The sequence below is a fragment of the Thunnus maccoyii genome, chromosome 4 (assembly GCF_910596095.1).
Source record: "Thunnus maccoyii chromosome 4, fThuMac1.1, whole genome shotgun sequence".
Lineage (NCBI taxonomy): Eukaryota > Metazoa > Chordata > Actinopteri > Scombriformes > Scombridae > Thunnus > Thunnus maccoyii.
The window spans coordinates 19,738,014-19,758,169 of record NC_056536.1 but is presented as its reverse complement, the minus strand read 5'-3'; the positions used below and the strand labels follow the sequence as shown (position 1 = coordinate 19,758,169).

Sequence of the window (20,156 nt, the reverse complement as noted above, 5' to 3'; positions counted from 1 at the left end):
TTTGAGTAATCAGCTTTGATGGCGGGAAAGAGAGCAGATGTAGTTAGTATTCAAAACCGTCAAAAATAGCTTTGATACATGATAGTGGATACTTAATCTGATCACACATGTGCAAAATGAACCTGAAATTAAATCTAATTAAGATTTCATTTGGGAATGAAAATAACAACTGATTTGTCATTTTTTGTGTGTTAATGTTAAGACCATAAATTATATTTCAATACATTTTTCTGTACAAGGACATTATTGTATGTATTTTGTTGTGATATCACATGTAATATGCTGTCAAATCTGTGTAGTTATAAACAACGTAGCTTCACATTTTCTTCTACAGTATATATGAAATAAAAGTAAATCCATTTCAGTTTCTCTTTTGAGTCCTAAACTTGACCCACCAAGCACTGACTCATTCAGGAAGATGTGGGCGATGTGTCATCGTCCGTAATTTGAGTCTACATCTACATCTATATATCTTAAACATGATGTGGCTGCAGTAATCAGTTGTATGTTTACAGTTACAGTGACCCTGTTTTACTACGTGATACATCTTTTGTGATACAGTATTCTCATGAGAAGTGGTGAAAAGTAACCACATGTGATTTTGCTGCTGTACTGAGCAGGTTTTCAGCTTAAACGGGGGCCCACAGTTTATTCAAAGATGTGTAGTATTACTTGCACTTTTGTAGATTTTTGTAAAATATTGTGCTCTATTTTTGGAAAAAGCTAGAATCCTAAGTACACTACTGTCACAAGAGCATCGCTGACTTGGGAATATTTCCAGTTTGTTAGCTACACACAGCTGGAACAAATGCAACAAATCCTACCTTCATGAAGGTTATAATATGAACACTTTAAGAAAGGCATTGATTCAATTTTATAGTCATTTTGGAGGCTTTATTTTGTGGTGCTGTTGAACTGTCAAGTTTTAGATTGAAATAGCTTAAATAGCTTTTTTTAAATTTAGTTTAGCAGCTGTCACAAAAGTAACATTATTTGTACACTACTAAGTTACAGTAATTCATAAATATTTTCTACTCCTATGTATGATGAATTTAAGTGTGTCTGTGTGAGGCTGGATTACCAGCGGAGTGAAGCAGGCAACTGCCCTGGGGTCCTAGACTTCCAGGGGCCCCAAAAGGGCTCCAGGTTCACTGTGTTTACTTGCAAATTTGTGTGGGATTATGCAGCTCTAAGAAAAATATAAAATGGTCCCTGTATTATTACACATATTTTAGTGGAATGCTGTGTCAAATTCTGGTTCTGGTAGTGTGTAGTGTGGTATTCCAGTATAGGAGCACTGGTTTGTTTCTGTGTCTCTATGCAAAATATACTGAATCTCCCATCACTTGTATTTGATGGGAAGTTGGTAAAAACTGGGACCAAACAGCAATATATACATTTTTTTTGCCTCGGTCCCCCAAACAAGTTCATCCAGCCAGTTGTATTTTTCTGTGTGTGTGTGAGTGTGAGTGTGTGTGTATTAGCAGCCTATGTGCACGGTGGTTGTTTTGTGAAGTTTGATGGTTTTCATGCAGAGTAACTTTTGAGTGCCTGTATGTACTATCTCTTTAAGAGAGGTCACCTGGGAGGAGGGGGGGGACAGGTGTGAGTCGCTTGTACCACCATCACGTTGAACCGGGACAGTGAACGGTGTTGTACCTCCACAAAACTTGACCACGACCTCCCTTCACCCCCTCCCCACCCCCTTGTTGTGTTGCTGGCTCAAAGTCAGGACGGGATGTCTGACTCACTTCTCTGCTCTCTGCGCGGCGGAGCTCGAGCTCTCACGCCAACTCCACCGTCAGTGACGTCTGCGTCACGTGTCCGTCTCTTCCCTCGGTACGTCCGTCGTATTTTCCTCCCCTCCGCTGCCTGCTTTTTCAACACTGGAGCCACTCGAAATAAACAAGCGCAAAACAAGGGGGGCCGTTGTAGGGACCGGTCTGGCTCCGGTGTCACGTTTATCACCGGCGGATGGACAGAGGGGGCTCACACCTAGAAGTTACCATCAGTGAAACCCAGACCTCCCGTCACTCACTGGCTCCACTGAGCACATATCACTGTAAACTTTTTAAATCCTGCGCTGCATACACTGAGCTCCGACAATAGCGAGGTGAGTCTGGGGAGGGGGGGTTATGTGTTTCACCTTTCCCAAACTTGTGTGAACCGTTGTGGAGGTTTACCTCTGCGGGCTGCGCGCTGGCTCAGCGGCGCTGGCCAGCTGCATGTCGCCTGCTTAAAATGGCGACAGCCAACCGGGGAGGGGGGGAGAGAGAGAGAGTAGTTTTTTGGGCAGGGGGCTTGTCTTTTCCTTGACTCTCAGCTGCTTACGGCGTTTCAAACATAGCTATAATGTAGACAAGCCCATTAAGTTGAGGCTCACTCCGCCTAACTTGAGCGGAAGGTGAACACGCATCATTTTCGGAAATGTTTGACGCTGCTGCGCTCAGGGACGTTACAGTCCAGCCGCTCTGGCTTTGTGTCACAAATCACCGCTATTTGCTCATATTTATAGAAACATTGTTTTTATATCGGTGCTAATTAGATGTTGTACATATTAAAGTAAAACCTGTAAGATTTTCTTGTACGCTGCCGGCAGATTTCCCCCCAATTTTTCCAGTCTGTGCTATGAATGAAGAAGTTAAAAATCACTTTGACCTTATTATATTGAAAGTTGTACAAGTAATAGCCTACTACGGGTTATGTAACATTTTTTAATTTTGTTAGGACATGTTTGTGTCATGTTTTTCTTTTGGTCGTAAATGAAATCAGGATTTTCATAAACTGAAAGCAGAGTTGAGGTTTTATTATTCCATGTTGCCCAACAGCCAGTTGTGAGTTTGCACGCTGTTGTTGCCTTGGTTATCTATCCAGGGATTAGAGCAAAGCTTTCCCAGACAGCTAATTTGTGTCTGATGTCCACGTGAGTCCCAGGCATAGACATGCAGCTTAATCCAGCCATCTATTTATCACCTGTGGTACTCTGTTTACTCTTAAAACAAGCCTGTTTACATGTTGATGATCAAAAACACTCAGTTTGGCCATGTGGGAGTTATTCTTGAGTATGATGAGGAACTGTCAGTTTTGGATGTCTCTGACAGCTGTACACATTATTATTGTTATTGTTGTTATTATGCCTCATCTTGCTGTATGCAGTGCTGATGTGTGAGCTCAATGGCTGTACATCTCACTGAATAGCCCCCGCCCCCCCATCACAGTCACCACCCACCCCTCTTTCTCCTTCTCTCCTCGTCTTTCCCTCAGTTTTAGATTTTCACCTGACACAAGTTCTTCTATTGCTTTTGTAATCACATTTGTACTTTTGTTCATTTCACACCTTGAGAATCTGTTTTGTTTTGCGTTGCTAGTTTCCTTTTTGTTTTTAAGCATGTAATGATCAGTTGATGACTTGAAGAAACTGAGCTGTGTGTGTGTGTGTGTGTGTCAGTCCTTAATGCAAAAAAATAATGTCATCTAAGCAGTGAGTTTGGTCTCCTCTCCCTGTGTTGACCCATGTAATGACATTTCACTTGCAGATCTCTACCAAGTATGACCACAAAAACCACCTCAGAGTCAGCTGCTTGTCAAGAGCCTTTTCACAATCTTGGGGGGAGAGCAGAGCGATCCACACACACATCCGGAGCTAGCAGGTTTGGGTCAGCAGCAGTAGCAGCCTCTGCTCTGCTTGGCTGGTTAACAGCTTGTGATGTCAGCCATTTTAGGTTGGACAGCACAGAGCATGGTGCTCCGCCATTTTTCTCTCCCTCCCCTACTCAGCAACCCAGTTTTAACGCATGCCCTGGCAGTGGCCACAGCAATGCAGCCACTCGCAACCCACGCAGCCATCCGCTCCCTGACCTGAGAGAAACCCAAATGGGACTCAGGAGCAGATGGAATGACACTGTAGGAACATGGTCATGGAGGTTTTCTTATTGTTGCCGCTATTGTGTGAGAAATCGAAATGGCAATGAGAGAACAAGTGGAAGTTCAGACGCACAAAACATCTAAAGCGTTTAGTTTGGCGAGCTGTGGTTGTCAGTGGTGGTATGAGTGAGCGAATCCCTGGAGTTGACTGACAGGAGGAGGTTAGCTGGAGTGATGTTTGTGTAAGGTGGGATTGAATTAAATAACTGGCGAAAGATTCGTGTTTTGGGACAGAAGAAAACATGGCGATGGATTTCTGTTTTGGCACAGAGAAGAAGCAAATTGGTTTGTGTTCTGATGAAGAGACTAGTAGATGGCGAAGGGGTTTGAGTCTTGATGCAGACATGATAATTATCTTGAATACAGTTGGAGATAAAGGTGTTTTTGAAAGAGATAACATCTGCCAGGGGTCCGGCCCTGTTTATGAACCCATGCCTGCGTTGCCTGCAGTGAATTTAGGAGCCCTGCATACCTCAGGCCGCTGCAGGCCAAACACAAGAGCCACAGAGAAGCAGGGAACAGGGCAGTAGCCCAGGCAGATGTCTGGACAGGGACTCGGGCACTGAGTTAACAGGAAGAGACTTCATCAGCTCTGGCCAATAGCATGCCTTGGCGATGGCGACCACACCTAGCTGGGAGACATCAACACCGCTTGAGGGAGGCACTGAAATAGGAGCAGGGCAGGGACTCTCCAAATACCACTCACAGGGGTGTGTGGAACAAACAAGCCCCACTAGAGCCAGGAACTGGATGGCATAGGACGTGTGTGTGTGTGTGTGTGTGTGTGTGTGTGTGTAGGTCTGAGTAACCATGTGTGTGCGTGTTTACCCACACGCATGTGCTCTAGAGAAATGAGCTGGTGGGAGAGGGAGAGAGAGGGGGTAGGAGGTGGTTGCCATGGGGACAGTAACACACCAGTGGCGCTGCCGACCTGTCTCCCTGGGCCAAACTTGCTCAGAGAGGGAGGAGAAGAAGGAACAGAGGGAGGGGAAGCAGAAGGTGCAGTGAAGGGTTGGAGAGGGAGGGGGAGTGAGGGTGAAGAGACAAGGGGGAAGAGGGAGGAAAAAAGACGAGTGGGGAAGCAAGAAACGGAGCAAACAAGGAAAGGGCTGCCTGTGCTGTACACCTACTCTCTGTCCTACTAAAGAGAACATTTGTTACACACTGTGATATCAGTTTACACCTGTACTCTCAGCTAAGTGATGAGAGGAGTAGTTTAGTTAGCATGTAGCTACGCTATGCAGCTGAGCAGTAGGGATTGTAATGTGTGTGAGCGCTATTATTGGCCTGTACTCAGAGGATATAGCCGAGGCCTAGACAAGAGTCAAGCCAGGGGATGAAAGGAGGTCATGCTGTGCTGAGCCATTGACGTGGCGTGGATAATATAAGTTATGAACCGTGAGGACAAAAACATTGTCTTTGTGTGTCACAGGGAGATCTCTGACTCTCACACACAGAAAAATGGCAGCCTCAATACCTCAGTAAACAAGCCTCACACACAGGCATGCAGGCATCCACCCCCGCACGCCACATACACACACACACACACACACACACACACACACACACACACACACAAACGCAAGCACACATGCGCCCCCGCCCACCCCACCCCACCTCCCTCTCTCCACTCTAAATCTCACAGGAAACCCACACATGCAAATGCTGAAACATATAACAGACACAAACCCACCATCACCACATGGTCAGTCAACCTATGTGCAACATTCAAATTAAAGTTATTGGCCGATGCGCTCATAGCGATGAGTCAACAGCTTGTCTGAGCCTGGCATTGCCAAGACATGAGCAGCTCAGTTCGACTCACCGTTAATAGCTCAGCTTGCATTGTGTATTGTTTCGGTCGTCACCTGTATGAGGCCTGTGGGACTCAGCTGGTTACTTTCCTTACTGAGGCACAACTTTTGTCTGCAGATGTGCTCTCACAGTTGTGGTTTTTTGATGTCTTTTTTTTTTTTTTTTTGTATAGTGTGTGGTGTGAAGTGAGTCGCCTTTGTAGCATTGACTGTCTACACTTGCAAATGAGGGGATTTTACACTTTGTGACATGCAATGTGTTCACCATGTATTTTAGTCTGAGTACTTATTCTGCATGAAGCAGTAAAACGCACGTATGCGTGCACACACACACACGCACACACACACACACACACGGACACTGAAGCTGAACTTCAGGTTATGTCCACTGGCTGAAGAGCTCGGGTTGGAACATTCCAGTCTTTGCAGTGCAGCGAGGAGGGAAGGAGGGAGGGAGGGAAAGGACTGTGTGATTGTAGTTTGGAGCAAGAGGGGGGCGTTGAAGAGCGGGGGTTGGCAGGGTGGGGTGGGGTGATTGGAGGGGGTATCAGGGAGGAAAAATTCCTCACTGAAACACCTCAGTGCTTCCTCCACGACAGTTAACACCCCTCCTTCCCTTGCCTCCTCACCCCAAACCAGCTGCCCATCCCCCACCATCCTCTCCCGTTCGCTCTCCCTCTCCTCTCCTCTTCTCTACTCTCGCCTGCCCACCCACACCCAACAGAACCACGTGATGGATGGCTGAGACTGCCCACCCATAAGCCTTTGTGTTGGTCATGTGACCAGCCTGCCTTGGCAGAGCGGTGCCCCCTGATGCAGAACTGAATGGCAGGGGAGTAGGAGGGGTGCACAACAGCCCAAGCCAAGGGCAGTTACTCTCTCTGGGGGGTGCATGAGGGAACAAGGGGCATCACGTTCCCTCCACAGTAGCAAACTTCATTTGCCTGTTAACCCCTCACACTCCACTCCAGCCTACTTGTACTTCCAAAGAAACAGGCAAAGATAACAACGCCACTTTGCAATGAAGCCAATTAAGTTTTCATCACAGGCTTAGTGGAGTATCTCACTATTGTTTGATGCTGAACTTTCAGAGGAACTGCACATGAAATTACTGAAAGTCTTGACTCAAACTAGAACTAGAGTTTGCAAGCTTTGCAGAATGCAGAAAAGTGACCTCTGTATATCTTTGCTCAGTTAGTGTGTGAAAGGGTATCTGTCACACCCAAGTCCTGTGAGGGGTTAACTGGGCTTTTAGCTAATGTACCATGACCTCTGTGTGTGTGTGTGTGTGTGTGTCTATGGGTACAAGAGAAAGAGCATTTGCGGTTGAGTAAGTTATACTTGATTGGAGAAGAGCGGGTTTATTGTATGATGACACTGACTCGCCGTATACCGCTCACCTGACAGAAATAGTGGTTCTGTAGCAGCATTGTGCACAAAGAGGTTATGATTTAGTCTGAAACTAGTCTCAGAATCTCAGAAATTTGCATGAATCTGCTCTGTTTGTGCTTAAGAAGGGTCCGATTATTTTAGATTCGGGCTGCCTACCAGAAAGCTGCATTTGGTTTGCAGAACTGTCTTTGAATAGGAAGGGGCTGAACTTAGAGAGGCTTTAGGGTTTTCCTGTTGAATTTACGTGAGCCGTTGAACTTTTGTGAGCTTTAGCTACTCTGTGCGTGAGGTGTCATGTCGGTGCAGAGTGATTGGGAGAGTAATTGCCCTAGAGCTGTCCTCTCAATACTGCATCACTACCTCTCTTGTTAGAGGGAGGGAGCAGAGGAAGGAGGGAGGGAGGGGAGAACTCCTCCACAGGAAGCTTCGCCATTTTATATGGAGACAAGGGATCTAGAGGTGGTGTGAACGTTCACATTCACAAAGATTCACATTCTTATGCAAGTCTGTGTGTTTCTATCTGTACTATCTGGACCCTTGTCGGGCGAGAACTCCATCTCCCCGAAGAGCATCTGTTGAACCACCCACTTGTACAATTGTCAGGTAGACCCTGTCTTAAGCAAACCATTCACAAGTGTGTATTTCTATAGCAATCTTTGGAAAAAGGTGTTCAGTGAAGCTATAGAGGCTCTGGATTTAAAAAAAAAAAAAAAAAAAATACAGAATGTGCTCTCTCTGTGGGGGTGTGTCTGAACGAGGGGAAGTGAGACAGAGTTGTGTGGGGGAGGGGAAAGAAGGGGGTAGGACAGGAGCTCTCCCCAAAAGCCTTCAGTGAAGAAGCAGACTGAGCATGTTTGAATACCCTCATAAAAGAGATAGCCTTGAGTTTCATGGGGTAGGAGAGTTGAAGAGCAGGCTTGCTTTTTTTTAGATTGAAGATATGCGGGCAACTCTGCATTTTAAAAGCTTCAGCTAGATCTTTTCACCAGACTTTATCATTACCTGCACTGTTGATATTTTACCTGGAGACATCCAGCTCTGCACCATTTTCATCCAGCTGAGGAGAAACTGGCTTGTACTACGTTGAGTAAGATATCCTGTCTCATTTCTTCTTGGCACAATCTGTTCTCTCCTCCCCATTTCTTTCCTCATTTGTACATGAAACTAAAAATTTTATCCAACCAACCAAACAAATTGCAGATGTATCGTCTTGTATGGTGACTAATGACTTGAACTTAAACATGTTCTCCTTTCTCTTTTTCAGGTTTTTCCCTCAGCGAGAACTACAAGTGGACCTATGGACATGTCCTGCCATCTTCCTTACCCCATGCCTGGTCTATAGTCCACCAGAAACAACCCATATTCTCAGTCACACCCCTCTCTTAGCCATTTGACCAACCCTCCCCACCCTGCGGTCACACCATGGCCAGCAAGAGGAAGTCTACAACTCCTTGTATGATCCCCAGCAAGATCATACGCTCCTCGGAGGAAGTCGAACAGGACTCGCCTGTTCTCCGTCAGTCCAGGATTTCTGGAGGGGGCAGACATAGCCCCCTAGAGCCAGGAGAGTCTTCCAAACCACAGGCGGGGGATGCTGTTAAAGAAGGTGCTGGCACTTACACCTGTAAGCCTTGTAACTTTGAAACCCATGACCTTAACTTGTTCTTGGATCATGTGTACACTGGGCACCCGGACTTTCGTGCAGACCCCAGCTTCTTTTGTGTGAACTGTGGGGTTTCGGCACCTAAATTTGAGGGGCTGGCCCTGCATAATGCCAGAGTTCACCCCAGCACGTTAAACACCACTCTGCAGCTGAGGAAGAGGGACAGGAGGGTGGTGGTGGAGCAGAATCTGGTGACAGGGACAGAGACGGGGAAAGATAACGAGATTTCCATCACCAAAACTCCAATCATGAGGATGCTGAAGGGTAAATCGGAGCCCAAAAGGATAGTGGTGTCTCACCCAGTCTCTGACGAGCCCTCATCAGACCCACACTCTAGCTCTGCCTCCAGAGAGACTGAGAGAAAAGAGACTGCTGCAGTGACAGTCACCCATGTCCCCACAATTGTCCACAATGGAACGACCAAGGTCACTGTGCCCTCAGCGATCCAGATAGTCAACGGCTCTGGAGCGTTACCGATGCTCAAGACCCCCATCACACAGGTAGATTGCTCTTCTTTCTGTCTCTTAGTTTCGAAATGTTGGAATAGTTTTATGATTTTACTTGAATTGTTTAATTCATATCTTTCATGCAGATTATTTTAAATCTACTTTTTCAAATTTAGGTGGTCTCCGTTGTTCAGAACAGAGGCCTTCATCAGTCTGCTCCCATCACAGCCTCCTCAAATATGTCTTCATCTCACTCTTCTTCCAAGAATCTCCCCAAGGTAATTTGTTTTATAATGTTTATACATTATCTCAGTGTTTTGAAAGGTTCAACATAATTGGATAACAATTAATACATTAATTGTTCCTTTTTGTATTCCCTCAATTTTCCCTCCCAGGTGATGATTCCTTTGAGCAGCATCCCCACCTACAGTGCCTCCATGGACTCCTCTTCCTTCTTGAAGACCTCCTTCAGTAAGTTCCCGTATCCCACCAAGGCTGAACTCTGCTACCTGACTGTGGTCACAAAGTACCCTGAAGAGCAGATCAAGATCTGGTTCACCGCCCAGAGACTTAAACAAGGCATCAGCTGGTCTCCTGAGGAGATCGAGGAGGCCAGGAGGAAGATGTTCAACACCATCATCCAGACTGCACCCTCCAGCTCGCAGAGCCAGACCCAGAGTCACCACAACCCAGCGCAACACACAATCACAGTTCTGCCTGCCTCGCTGGGGGCCGCTGGGATCCCTCACATCCTGCAGGGCTCTCTTGTCGGTCAGGGAGGTGTAATCGTCACACAGCCTGTAATGGCCAACGGTATTCAGGTCAGCAGTGCTCCGGTGGCACTGGCCGTCACACCTAAGCCCCAGGCAGCAGCTCGCCCCATGATGCAGGCCCGACCTGCGGCAGCCCTGGTGGCAGACAAAGGAATCAGCATGGTGGTGGGGACAGTGGGCAGTAGCAGTACAGGGAGCAACATCATTAGCAGCAGTAACAGTAGTAGGAGTGGGGGAGGGGGCACTAGCAGTATTATTAGTAGCAGTCAAGCCAGTGTCATCAACCTCAGTCTAGGAAGCAGTAATCATAGTAATGCTAAGGTGAGCAGTGTCAGTGGTAAACACAGCAGTGCTTATGCAGATTCCAGTGACAAGAGCAATAGTTATGTTACCAGCCATTTGAATGCTGCTAAAGGCAGCAGTGACAGTAAGAACTCTGATATCAGCAAAGCCAGCAACACCAGCATCGTGCATGGTGACAACAAAGTAACCACAGATAGCAAAAAGACCACAGACAACAAACCTAACAGCAGCAGCAAAGCGGGCAGTGATGGACTGAAGAGCAAAGACAGTAATGGTAGCAGCAACAAAAATAACATAACTAGCACAAGCACAGACGATGTCTACTCGGCCACAAGTGACTCCCCAAACATCAAAATGGAGGATGCTTCCTCCCCTGCCTCCAAATCTTCTTCTCCCTCTCCTGCACCTGCTTCAAGCTGCACACCTGGCTCCCGGACACCTGTTAACGCATTCCTGGACCCTAGTTTTTATAAGGGGAAGAAGTCTCAGGAGCAGCTCAACGCTCTGAAGGACAGTTTTCAGGTCAGCCAGTTTCCCGACCAGGAGGAGGTGGACCGCCTCATTGCTCTGACTGGGCTCACAGTACGAGAAGTCCGCAAGTGGTTCAGCGACAGACGCTACCACTTTCGTAACCTTAAAGGTACGCGCTCCAGCACAGGTGGACAAAAGTCTGCAGCGGGAGCAGGAAGCGGTTCAGTTACACCAGGGAGCGGCGCCGCTGGCAGTGCCAACCCTGTTGATCTGTCAGAAAGTAGCAGCAACTCTGGTGCAAAAACACCCCAGCACAGCTCCGCACCTCTGAGCCCGACTGCAACACTGACTCCCACCTCTCCCACCACACCTTCCCGCCGACTCCCCAGACAACCTTCTCCTGATTTCACAGCTATCCGCTACAAGGAGAGAGAACCTCACCAGGTGAGACATGGACATTACTCGACAAAATGTTTTTGATGTGATCACTCATTCCTCCAGTTTATTTATTGACTGCTATTACTGTCTTATGTTTAGGTAAAGGCGCTAGAGGCCAGCTTTGCCCAGGACTCTGACCCCTCAGGAGAGGAAGTGGACAGGCTGCGATCTGAGACCAAGATGACCAGAAGGGAGATCCATGGCTGGTTCGCTGAGAGGAGGAAGAGAATGGCCGCTGAGAAAAAGAAAGAGGAGGCGAAGCGGGCATTGAGAGAGGAGGAGGAGGAGGAGATGGACGTTGATGGAGAGGAGCGACAGAAAGAGGACGGTTCAGGAGAACTGAAAGTCAACCCTATAAAAATAAATCTGAAGATGCTGAAGGTGACTGAGGCTAATGGCAAACCAGAGGGCGAAGGGTTGGATAGTCCTTCTATACCCCTTCAATCTAGCAGCACACCGGCCTCCTCACCAGGCCCCACCCCGTCCTCCACCCCCAAACCATCCCAGTCCTCCGCCCTAACACCCAAACCATCGCACTCCCCCAAACCCACATCCGTCCGAGGTAAGAAGACAGCGGAGCAGCTGCACCTGCTCAAACAAGTCTACGCCCGGACCCAGTGGCCCAGCGCCTCTCAGTATGATGAACTGATCTCAGCTACCGGACTGCCCAGACCTGAAGTAGTGCGCTGGTTTGGGGACTGTCGATATGTGCAGAAGAACGGCCAGCTGAAGTGGCTTGAGGCTTACCAGAACATGGCTCTGGAGGAGGACCTTCAGAAGGGGAACACGCAGATCCTCCAGGCTCACCTCGATGTCCGTGGCAGCCAGGAGGAGTCACAGGTATTGACAACAAGTACTGTTTATTATAATAGCACCATAAAAATCTACTCTGAATAGAGTTTACACATTGTCTACACATTGAAAAAATCAATTCCTCCAAACAAACTGAAACCCGAGAAATACAGGATTAATCTGTGCGGCTGTGAGATTAAAGATATACGGGGATGTTTTTGAGTCTCAACACTCAGTTATGTTGATTCTAGCTAACTGCTCTGAAGGAGAAAATGTACTCGTATCCAAGGAAACGAGTCGCTCCGGAAAGCGCCTCTTGTTGACACACTGACACTGTACCTTTTTTAGGCTTTGAGAAATGCACTTTCTTAACTGCTTCAAAACCACTTCAGCTGTTTTTCTGTGTGTAACGTAGAAGATATTTTGAAGCTGACATGCAAATTACTCTGTAGCTACATAAATGAGTTTAAAAAACAAAACAAAACATTGAATTTCACTTCCTAATTGAAAGTGCATTATCAGGGGCAGCAGCATGTTCAGCACAGTAAATAAACTCACAGCTTTTTTATTTGATTTGATTTTGATAAATTATGTATATTTTGTACAGTTTGAGACCTATTATTTACCAGTTTTGGTGGCTATGATTTGTGGATGTTTGTGTTTTACTTAAAGTAAATAAAACAGTTCCTTCAGTTTTAACCAGCTCAAGTCACCTGGGTATCACATGAAAATGCATCCTTAAATTGTATAATTTTCAAGACACACAGTTTTAAACAAAACTTCATCCACTTTGAGCTGGACTAAGGCTCCTTTACACTTTTCCACTTAGAAGACTGTGTGCCGGGTCTTAAAGACACCTGGAAGCTCCTTGTTTGCAAAGAATGAAAAGAGAGAGTGTTGGTCAGGCTTTCAGCTGAAACGCACTTGTGTCCAAGAGTGCTTTGTTCATTAAAAAACACATTTACTTTCTGTGAATAAAGTAAAGATGCACTTAAGCTTTTTTTTTTTTTTTTTTTTTTGAGTGACAATATTTATTCTAGCTTCTGATATGCTGCCTGAGGAGAAGCACTGAGCCCAAACATGCCTGTTCTATTATATCTACTCTTATGTTCATTTGGCCATCCTACTGATGTGTGTGCATCAGAAGAATGGAAATATATTTTTACTTTTATTTTTTTGCAACTAAGGAGCTTTCCAGTTGTCTTTGTTTGGGTGGGGGGAAATAGACTTCCAGTGTGGCCCAGTGAGAACACTGTATTTGACATGGGGACCTCGGTAAGAGAAGTTTAACTTCAAGGGGAAATTAAAGTGTCAAAGCAGCAAAGGAGGTATAGATAGATGGTATAGATAAGAGAAGTCAACTAAAATTAGAATACTATAGACATACAGTGTGAGCCTTTATTATAGATAATGTGAAGTATCAAAGTAGAAAGAGACACTAAATACACTGTTGAGAAATGAACACATGCTCATTAAAGTAGGTAAATGTCTGTGTGCAGCTGGAGGTCATGATGTTCAACAAGCTGTGAAAAAGAAAAGTTGCAGAGTGACAACAGAGAAATGAGTGATAGTTTTGGATGCAGGGATATAATCTCCTTATGTTTGATGGATTCACACTATTTATCTTATTAGTATGATCATTATTGACTTTGCCTAATGCATCCAAGTGTCTCTCTTTGGGTTTAGATGATTAGATTATTACTAAATGTAGTTATTGCTAAGTAAATTTGCACATACTTGAAATTCATCTAGGTGGTTAGTTCATATTAAACAAAAACAAACTTAAAATGTAGAGATTGCTTTGCTGTCTTCTCTGGTTGAACGTTCCTGGTTGTACCACACCCAACAATGATGTAACTGTCCTGGATTACACCTGTTAAACTGTGTTAAATGACTGTTAACAGCAAATAAAAAGGATATCAGTCTATCAGGCAAGAATTCACTAACACACACGTGAGTTGGATGAGTCTTGAAGATAGAAATTTAATCTTTTTTTGCGACATGTTAAATGTTTTCTCTTTACTATTTGTACTATTACAGATGTTAGTGGTAGAAAATAAATATTACACTGGTCTGGAATATAAATTGGGAGTTTTAAAAGGTATAAATATGGAAAGGTTTAAATATGTGTGTGTAAATATTTACATCCATAACAGGGTTCAGTATGTGGGAGATATGACAGCATAGACTTGAGATACCAGCAGTGGAGTGTTCTGGTTGTTGTAGGTGCTATTGTGCATTTTAGTCCAATTATTTCCATTGTTCTAATTAACAATATTATAATTAGTGTTCTTCTCTTGAGCTAACGCAGGTTTTTCTTTCTGTACAGTTGCAGGAACTGGCTCAGGCTAGCGGTTTGACAGCAGACTTGGTGCGACATTGGTTCTCCACCAAGGCGTCTTTGCCTCAGATGGAACAAACAGGTGCTGCTCATACGACAGGACCAAGACCAGTTGCACCGGTCGCAGCGACCGAGCCATGCACAACAGGATCCTCCCCTTTGGAGCCACAGACAGAGGGAGGAAAGGAGGAGAAAATGGAGGAGTCAGAGTTTGGTGTCGCAGAAGAAGAAGAGGAGGCCGATGCTGAAAAAACTGTGAATCCTACTAAAGGTAGTCTTCATGTCTGGAGTCGTCTATAGCGTGAGAAATGATAAAGTCTCCCTAATATTGCACAAGGAGGGTAAATAAACCTGTTGTAAATAAAGTAAAATAAAATATGAATGACTATATTTAGCTTTAGAATGAGTTTTTCAGTTTTCTTCTCAGGTGGAAAACTGGTCATTAAATGATGATAAATGGGAGTGAATAATAACCATAATGTGTAATTGTCTCTCAGGGTAGCCTAGAAATGTTAATTTGGAACATACAGGCACACATAATGCTCATAATTATAAGTAATGAGGCATGCTGTGACAGGTATTTGTCTTAAACAAATGAGTGTCTGACACCAGCACACTGTTTATAATCATGAAGGAAGTATATGCTGTTCATAAGCAGGAGCGCGTTGTCTGGGTGATGGATTTTTAATTTCTTTTTTTTTTTTTTTTGTTTAATTACTACAGGAACAGATTGAAGAGGCCTTTTGTCTGAGGATGGAGTTCACAACGCAGGTGGTCTTTGTGCTGGAAGACGGCAGATGCGGTTGTAACAGGATCACTGGATGGAAATGGGCCTTGAAACCATCCCCACCCATCCCTCTCTCTCCTTCTCGCTCACATCCCTAGAGGTAGGCATGACCTCCCCCGCTACGTGAGATGGACGATAAAGCCACTAGCTCCCCCACCCCACCCCTCCAATCCATCCATCCACCCACCCCCTACCTTCCTCCTTCTGTTTAGTCTACTCCTCCGCTACACACTCACGCCCTCTCCAATATCCTCCCGTCCGCCATTTTCCCTTTTTTTTTTTAGAAGGAAGTTCCAGTAAAGACATAAGTGCAGGAGTGGAGGTGGAGGGAGGGTTCTGCCTGCTGGGATGAGAGAAAAGAAGAAAAAAAGAGGAGGAAGAAGAGGAGGGGAGGAAAAAAAAAAAGGGAGAACGTGGTTGAGATTGAACACTCAGCAGATGTTGATCAGGGGTGGGGGTTGGGTTTGAACACTTATCGACAAAGCCAACCCTTCAGACGAGGATCGGCGGAGTGTTGAAAGACTTGTTTGTTTTTTTGGGGTATGAAAAACTGCACAGCTCTTTGCTACAGGGTGTTTGCCTAGGCCTTAATGTAAAACAAATAATCCTTCTTTCTCATTTGTGTCATCTTCATACTCCTTTTTTCCACCAACATGCACTCATACACTTTGAATTCATGCTTGCAGCTTACCTTTAAAATGTGCTAGCTAGGCTGTTCATAGCGTCTTATGTGAACCACAGCACTGATGTTCATTTGAATCTTGTCTTGATGTTATTTCCTGACATCTCTTTGTACTTGCTTTCAATTTCTTATCTGTACATAACTTTTGGTTAAAATAGGACATGAATTCGCTCAGTGCGGGAAAGCGTCTGGAATTCAGTCATCCAAAGAAGGCAAGCACCCTGTTGTGTCTAAACAAAAAAAAAAAAAAAGTGACACAATATATTAGATTACGGAATCTTGTGTGTGTTGTAGCATCAAGTGCTTCTTTACGTCACTGACGTGTACGTACATTTGTTTTTATGGAACTTTCTTATGAAATAAATTTGACTGTAAAAGAACTGTGAACTTTTACCAGAGTTCCATACTTAGGCTTGATGTATAATTTTTACAGATGGTATTTGCAGAATAAACAGAATGTAATAAACTTGTGGCTTCGAGTGTCATTGGCCTGAGTCCTCTTAGTAAAGTCTTCCACATGGTGTAAAATATACTGTAGGAAGGTACTAAAAACATTATCACTTCTGCTTGACCTTGACTATAAACTAAAATAATGCTCATGTGGGAGCCAACACAAAAGCCTCATAACCTGCAATCAAAGGCTGCAACTAATGATTATTTATCATCGATCTGCTGATTCTTAAGTGTTCAGTGAAATGTCAGAGACGGGGTGATGACAATGATTAGCAGCACATTTGGATCTTTGTTGCATGTCACTTCCCGTTTCTGTCTCCTGTCAAGTCTCTAATGATGCATAAGATGCCCCAAAAATACTTATTAAAAAGTGAATAATGGTTATTACACTTTCCTAAAGCCAAAGGTGATGTCATACATATTGTTCAGGTCAAATTTGACCCAAACACTTTTTTTTTTTACCTGAAATTTTATGACTTTTCCTAAAGTGAACCAAAATATACAAAATGGAAATATTTCAACTGTTTTTTGTTGTTTTTCTGTAGGTAATGCACATTTTATACATATAATTTGATCCATATTTTTTCCAATTTAAAAAAAATCACTCATCAAAAATGCTGTTTATGAATGAAACAGACTTTTTATGAGGGGATGCTGAGAAGGGTCAGAATATGAACAATATGTAAGGGTTAAAATCACTTGTTTTGTCCCAAAGAAATTAATTTCACTTATTATAAGACAGAAAAACATCAACTGAGGAGCTGGGATGGTTTAAGTTTAGTCAACCTACCGTGCAGCTGCTTCTTACACATGTCAGACTGAAACTAAAGTACTCTTCCTGTGGTACACTATCACAAGTTAATGAAACCAGATATCTTGTCACAATCTGCAGTCAACATTTAACTTGAGAATAAATGCACCTTATCGAACCACATTTTGATGCAGAGGAAATAAGACAGTAGTATAAAGTAGTAAGTATTTTATTTACTTTTCAGGCTTGAATATGTTTCATATGAAAGGCAAAAATAAAATGAATACTTTTCCTCTCCATAGTTTTAGGCACATTACAGAAAGGCGTTTGTAAATGAGACCATCAGTAACAAAACAGACAAGATTGGAGAAAAAAAAAAAAAAGAAGAGAAGATATATGACATTTAGGGGCCCTGCACACCCACACAGGTGTTCTTTGTCATTCTGGTTGATTCGACCTCTGTACAGGTTGGTGGGAGTTTCCTAAAGTCCCCAAACTACATGTACACCAAACAATCAAAGGTGAGTTATCCAGCTACAACAAACCAGACAGGAGAGTCAGGGATCTGTCAATCAAGTATGGTCCATACATGTTTGCACAGTGCTGAGAGATCCGATCAGTCAAAATAACTGAGAACACCTGTGTGGGTGTACTGTGGCTGTGCGGGGGCTTTAAGCCCAGCAGGGCAGGTGAATGATGTGGCTTTAATGTGATGTGTACGCAGACGGAGGCACGGAGACATTTAGCAGACAGGTCAGCAATAAGAATAATGCAGCATCGGAAAGGAGAGGCTCTCCACAAAGACCATTTATGAGACAACGGGAGGAAAAAATGTAATATGGGGGAGCTTTGGGATTAATACTGGGGCTGCAAACACAACGAGATGCTAACAATTTTCGGTGAGACCTCAAGTATTCACTCCCGTCCCTGCTTTTACCTCAACTTAATCATACCATATGGCTTAGGTGTGTCTCAGTGGTCAAACACTGAGTGAGAATACTGAGTTTACATCATATAGTCGTCACATACGAGTAGAGAAAACACTGTTTCTGATACAAACCTGGAAAGAAAACACCATTGGTTATACACGAGCTCTGTCTGGGCTCACTGAAGGCCCAGACCACAGACCTCTTACCCCCCCCCCCCCCCCACCCCACCCCCAGGCACCTTTGTCATCCATCAGCCACAGAAACACAGCTACAACAAAGCCTGAGGCACCAGCTCAGATTCAGCTCGCTCCTCCCCAAACACGCTCTCACACCACAAACACAGGAAATGAGAACTCCCTGCACATTTAAGGGCACCAACATTTACCTCAAGTAAGGTCTTAATTACCAAGTCAGACAAACATTTATGAGTAGAAGCCAGAATAAGAGTCTAAAGTTGGGAATGATGAATCGTGATGTGTAGCGTTTGACATTCACTTTGAGCCGTCAGCCGGTTCTCCTTTTTTTTTTTGCATGTTTCAAGACAAATAAAATCATGGGCAGTGGCAATTTAACTATATATCATGGCAGTGTAACTTAAAATGCTTGCAGGTTTCTGGAAAGCAGCTTGGTGCTGTAACAAAACGCCCCAGGGCATCATGGCAGCACAAAACACAAAAGGTCCCTTATGTCTTTGTGGTGCAGCAAGACACACCAGAAAGATGTAAAAATATGGCATGTTTTCTTTACGCCTTACACCGGTAATGCAAACTTTCTGTTTGGTCAACCACACTGAAATTTCATTTCTATTTCAAAACACTGAAGACTCCTATCGTACAGACAAATAAGAAGTCTGACACATTTGTTGAGGAACTCAAAACCACTTTTAAGAGACATCTGTTGGAACTAAAACACACTAAAAGTCACTGAATTAAAATAGTGGAGGTCTTTCTTTATAATCACGATTATCAGAGAGCTGTGTCAGTTAAGGGAATAGTTATGGTGATCGAATTAAAAACACTGAATTAAAAAAAAAAGGGCCCATAAATTCTATTAAGACTTGAAATGTCTTGTAAAAATATCGAAATCATTTCCAACAGAAATCCTGGTAACACAGGGCTGCACAGTTAATGGTTTAATCGTATTGCAATACCAATTTCTATAATCAATTATGGTATTCTGACACATTTAATATATGTATAATGTTATCTATAAAATGTCAAATTGTAGCCACAACCTTGCAGCCCTATGAACATCAATACAACTCTTTGTTGTCACTGAAACACCCTTAAACACATGAGATGGTACGAGCAAAAATCAACAACTTTTAAACACAATTATCATCTCTCACATTTATCCCTGGTCCTGCTTTATCACACAGTGTGGTGTCAGATACCCTACAGACATGATCACTGAGGGGTGAGACTATCAGCGAGGGAGACAAAGAGTTTTGGATGTGTCGGACTGGCTTATAAAGGCGCCTGCGATGCAGGAAAATGGAATGATGTGCAGTTTTTAGGAATGTAAGTTAGAAATAAAAAAAAAAAATCCTGGCTGTGTGAGTGTGTGTGTGTGCGTGTGTGCAGACATAACGTATGATGCCGCCTGCCCTCTCACTGCTTCCAACACAAACAGGCTATGACTTCTTCCTGATGCCTTCACAAAAAAAAAAAAAAAAACATTAAATATCGCTCCAGGATTAGGGTGTGAGTTAGACTGGAGGCGTATAATTTCCTCCACAAAGCAGAGAAGAGAGAGACATTAAAAATAGCCGTAGAGAGCCCTCGTGTTTTACACATATACATAAAAAAATTGAAAGGTCACATTATGAATATTTAAAGGTTTAAATAATTATAATAATTAAAAACATGGAGACAGGAGCTCTTTGAGAGCAGGTCAGCTGCTGCTGTTCTCTGGCCAACAGCACAGCAGGAATAAATATATATATTCATATACGCCAAATAGAGAAGAGCAAAGAAACTTAACCGGGAAACAGTTTCAAACTGATACCTTTTATAGCTCTCTCTTTCCCTCCTCTAAGCAGCTGTTGTTCACACCTAAAAACACAAGAGAGGACAAACCGCCCCACAAATGACCAGTCCAGAGCTGGAACTTTTTCAGCCTTGTGTTTGTTCTCCTGTGAATGTCTGTTTCTTCTTCCTGTCCGCAGCGGTCAGCTTCCTCTCAGCTCCCCCCCCCC

The 20,156-nt window shown here is 44.0% G+C and overlaps 1 protein-coding gene across 4 annotated transcripts; it reads left to right on the top strand.

Annotated features, from left to right (window-relative positions):
• The first annotated feature begins 1,606 nt into the window (after positions 1-1,606).
• zhx3b (zinc fingers and homeoboxes 3b) lies at positions 1,607-16,311 on the top strand. Of its 4 annotated transcripts, XM_042409374.1 has the most exons (8): positions 1,607-2,113; positions 3,537-3,650; positions 8,395-9,293; positions 9,416-9,517; positions 9,635-11,230; positions 11,324-12,064; positions 14,346-14,628; positions 15,081-16,311. In XM_042409374.1, the coding sequence occupies exons 3-8, from the start codon at positions 8,553-8,555 to the stop codon at positions 15,089-15,091; spliced, it is 3,474 nt and encodes a 1,157-aa protein (XP_042265308.1). In that variant the 5' UTR covers positions 1,607-2,113; positions 3,537-3,650; positions 8,395-8,552; the 3' UTR covers positions 15,092-16,311. The 4 variants fall into 4 exon arrangements, with proteins under 4 accessions (XP_042265308.1, XP_042265309.1, XP_042265307.1 ...); XM_042409375.1 differs by lacking the exon at positions 3,537-3,650 and having other exon boundaries at positions 1,607-1,839; XM_042409373.1 differs by lacking the exon at positions 3,537-3,650.
• The last annotated feature ends 3,845 nt before the right edge of the window (positions 16,312-20,156 follow it).

Bases quoted from the DNA above. Each gene is read 5' to 3' on its own strand.
- zhx3b (XM_042409375.1), top strand. From the start codon at position 8,553: ATGGCCAGCAAGAGGAAGTCTACAACTCCTTGTATGATCCCCAGCAAG. The intron at 9,294-9,415 runs GTAGATTGCTCT...TTTCAAATTTAG, and splicing joins TCAAGACCCCCATCACACAG to GTGGTCTCCGTTGTTCAGAA. The intron at 9,518-9,634 runs GTAATTTGTTTT...TTTCCCTCCCAG, and splicing joins CTTCCAAGAATCTCCCCAAG to GTGATGATTCCTTTGAGCAG.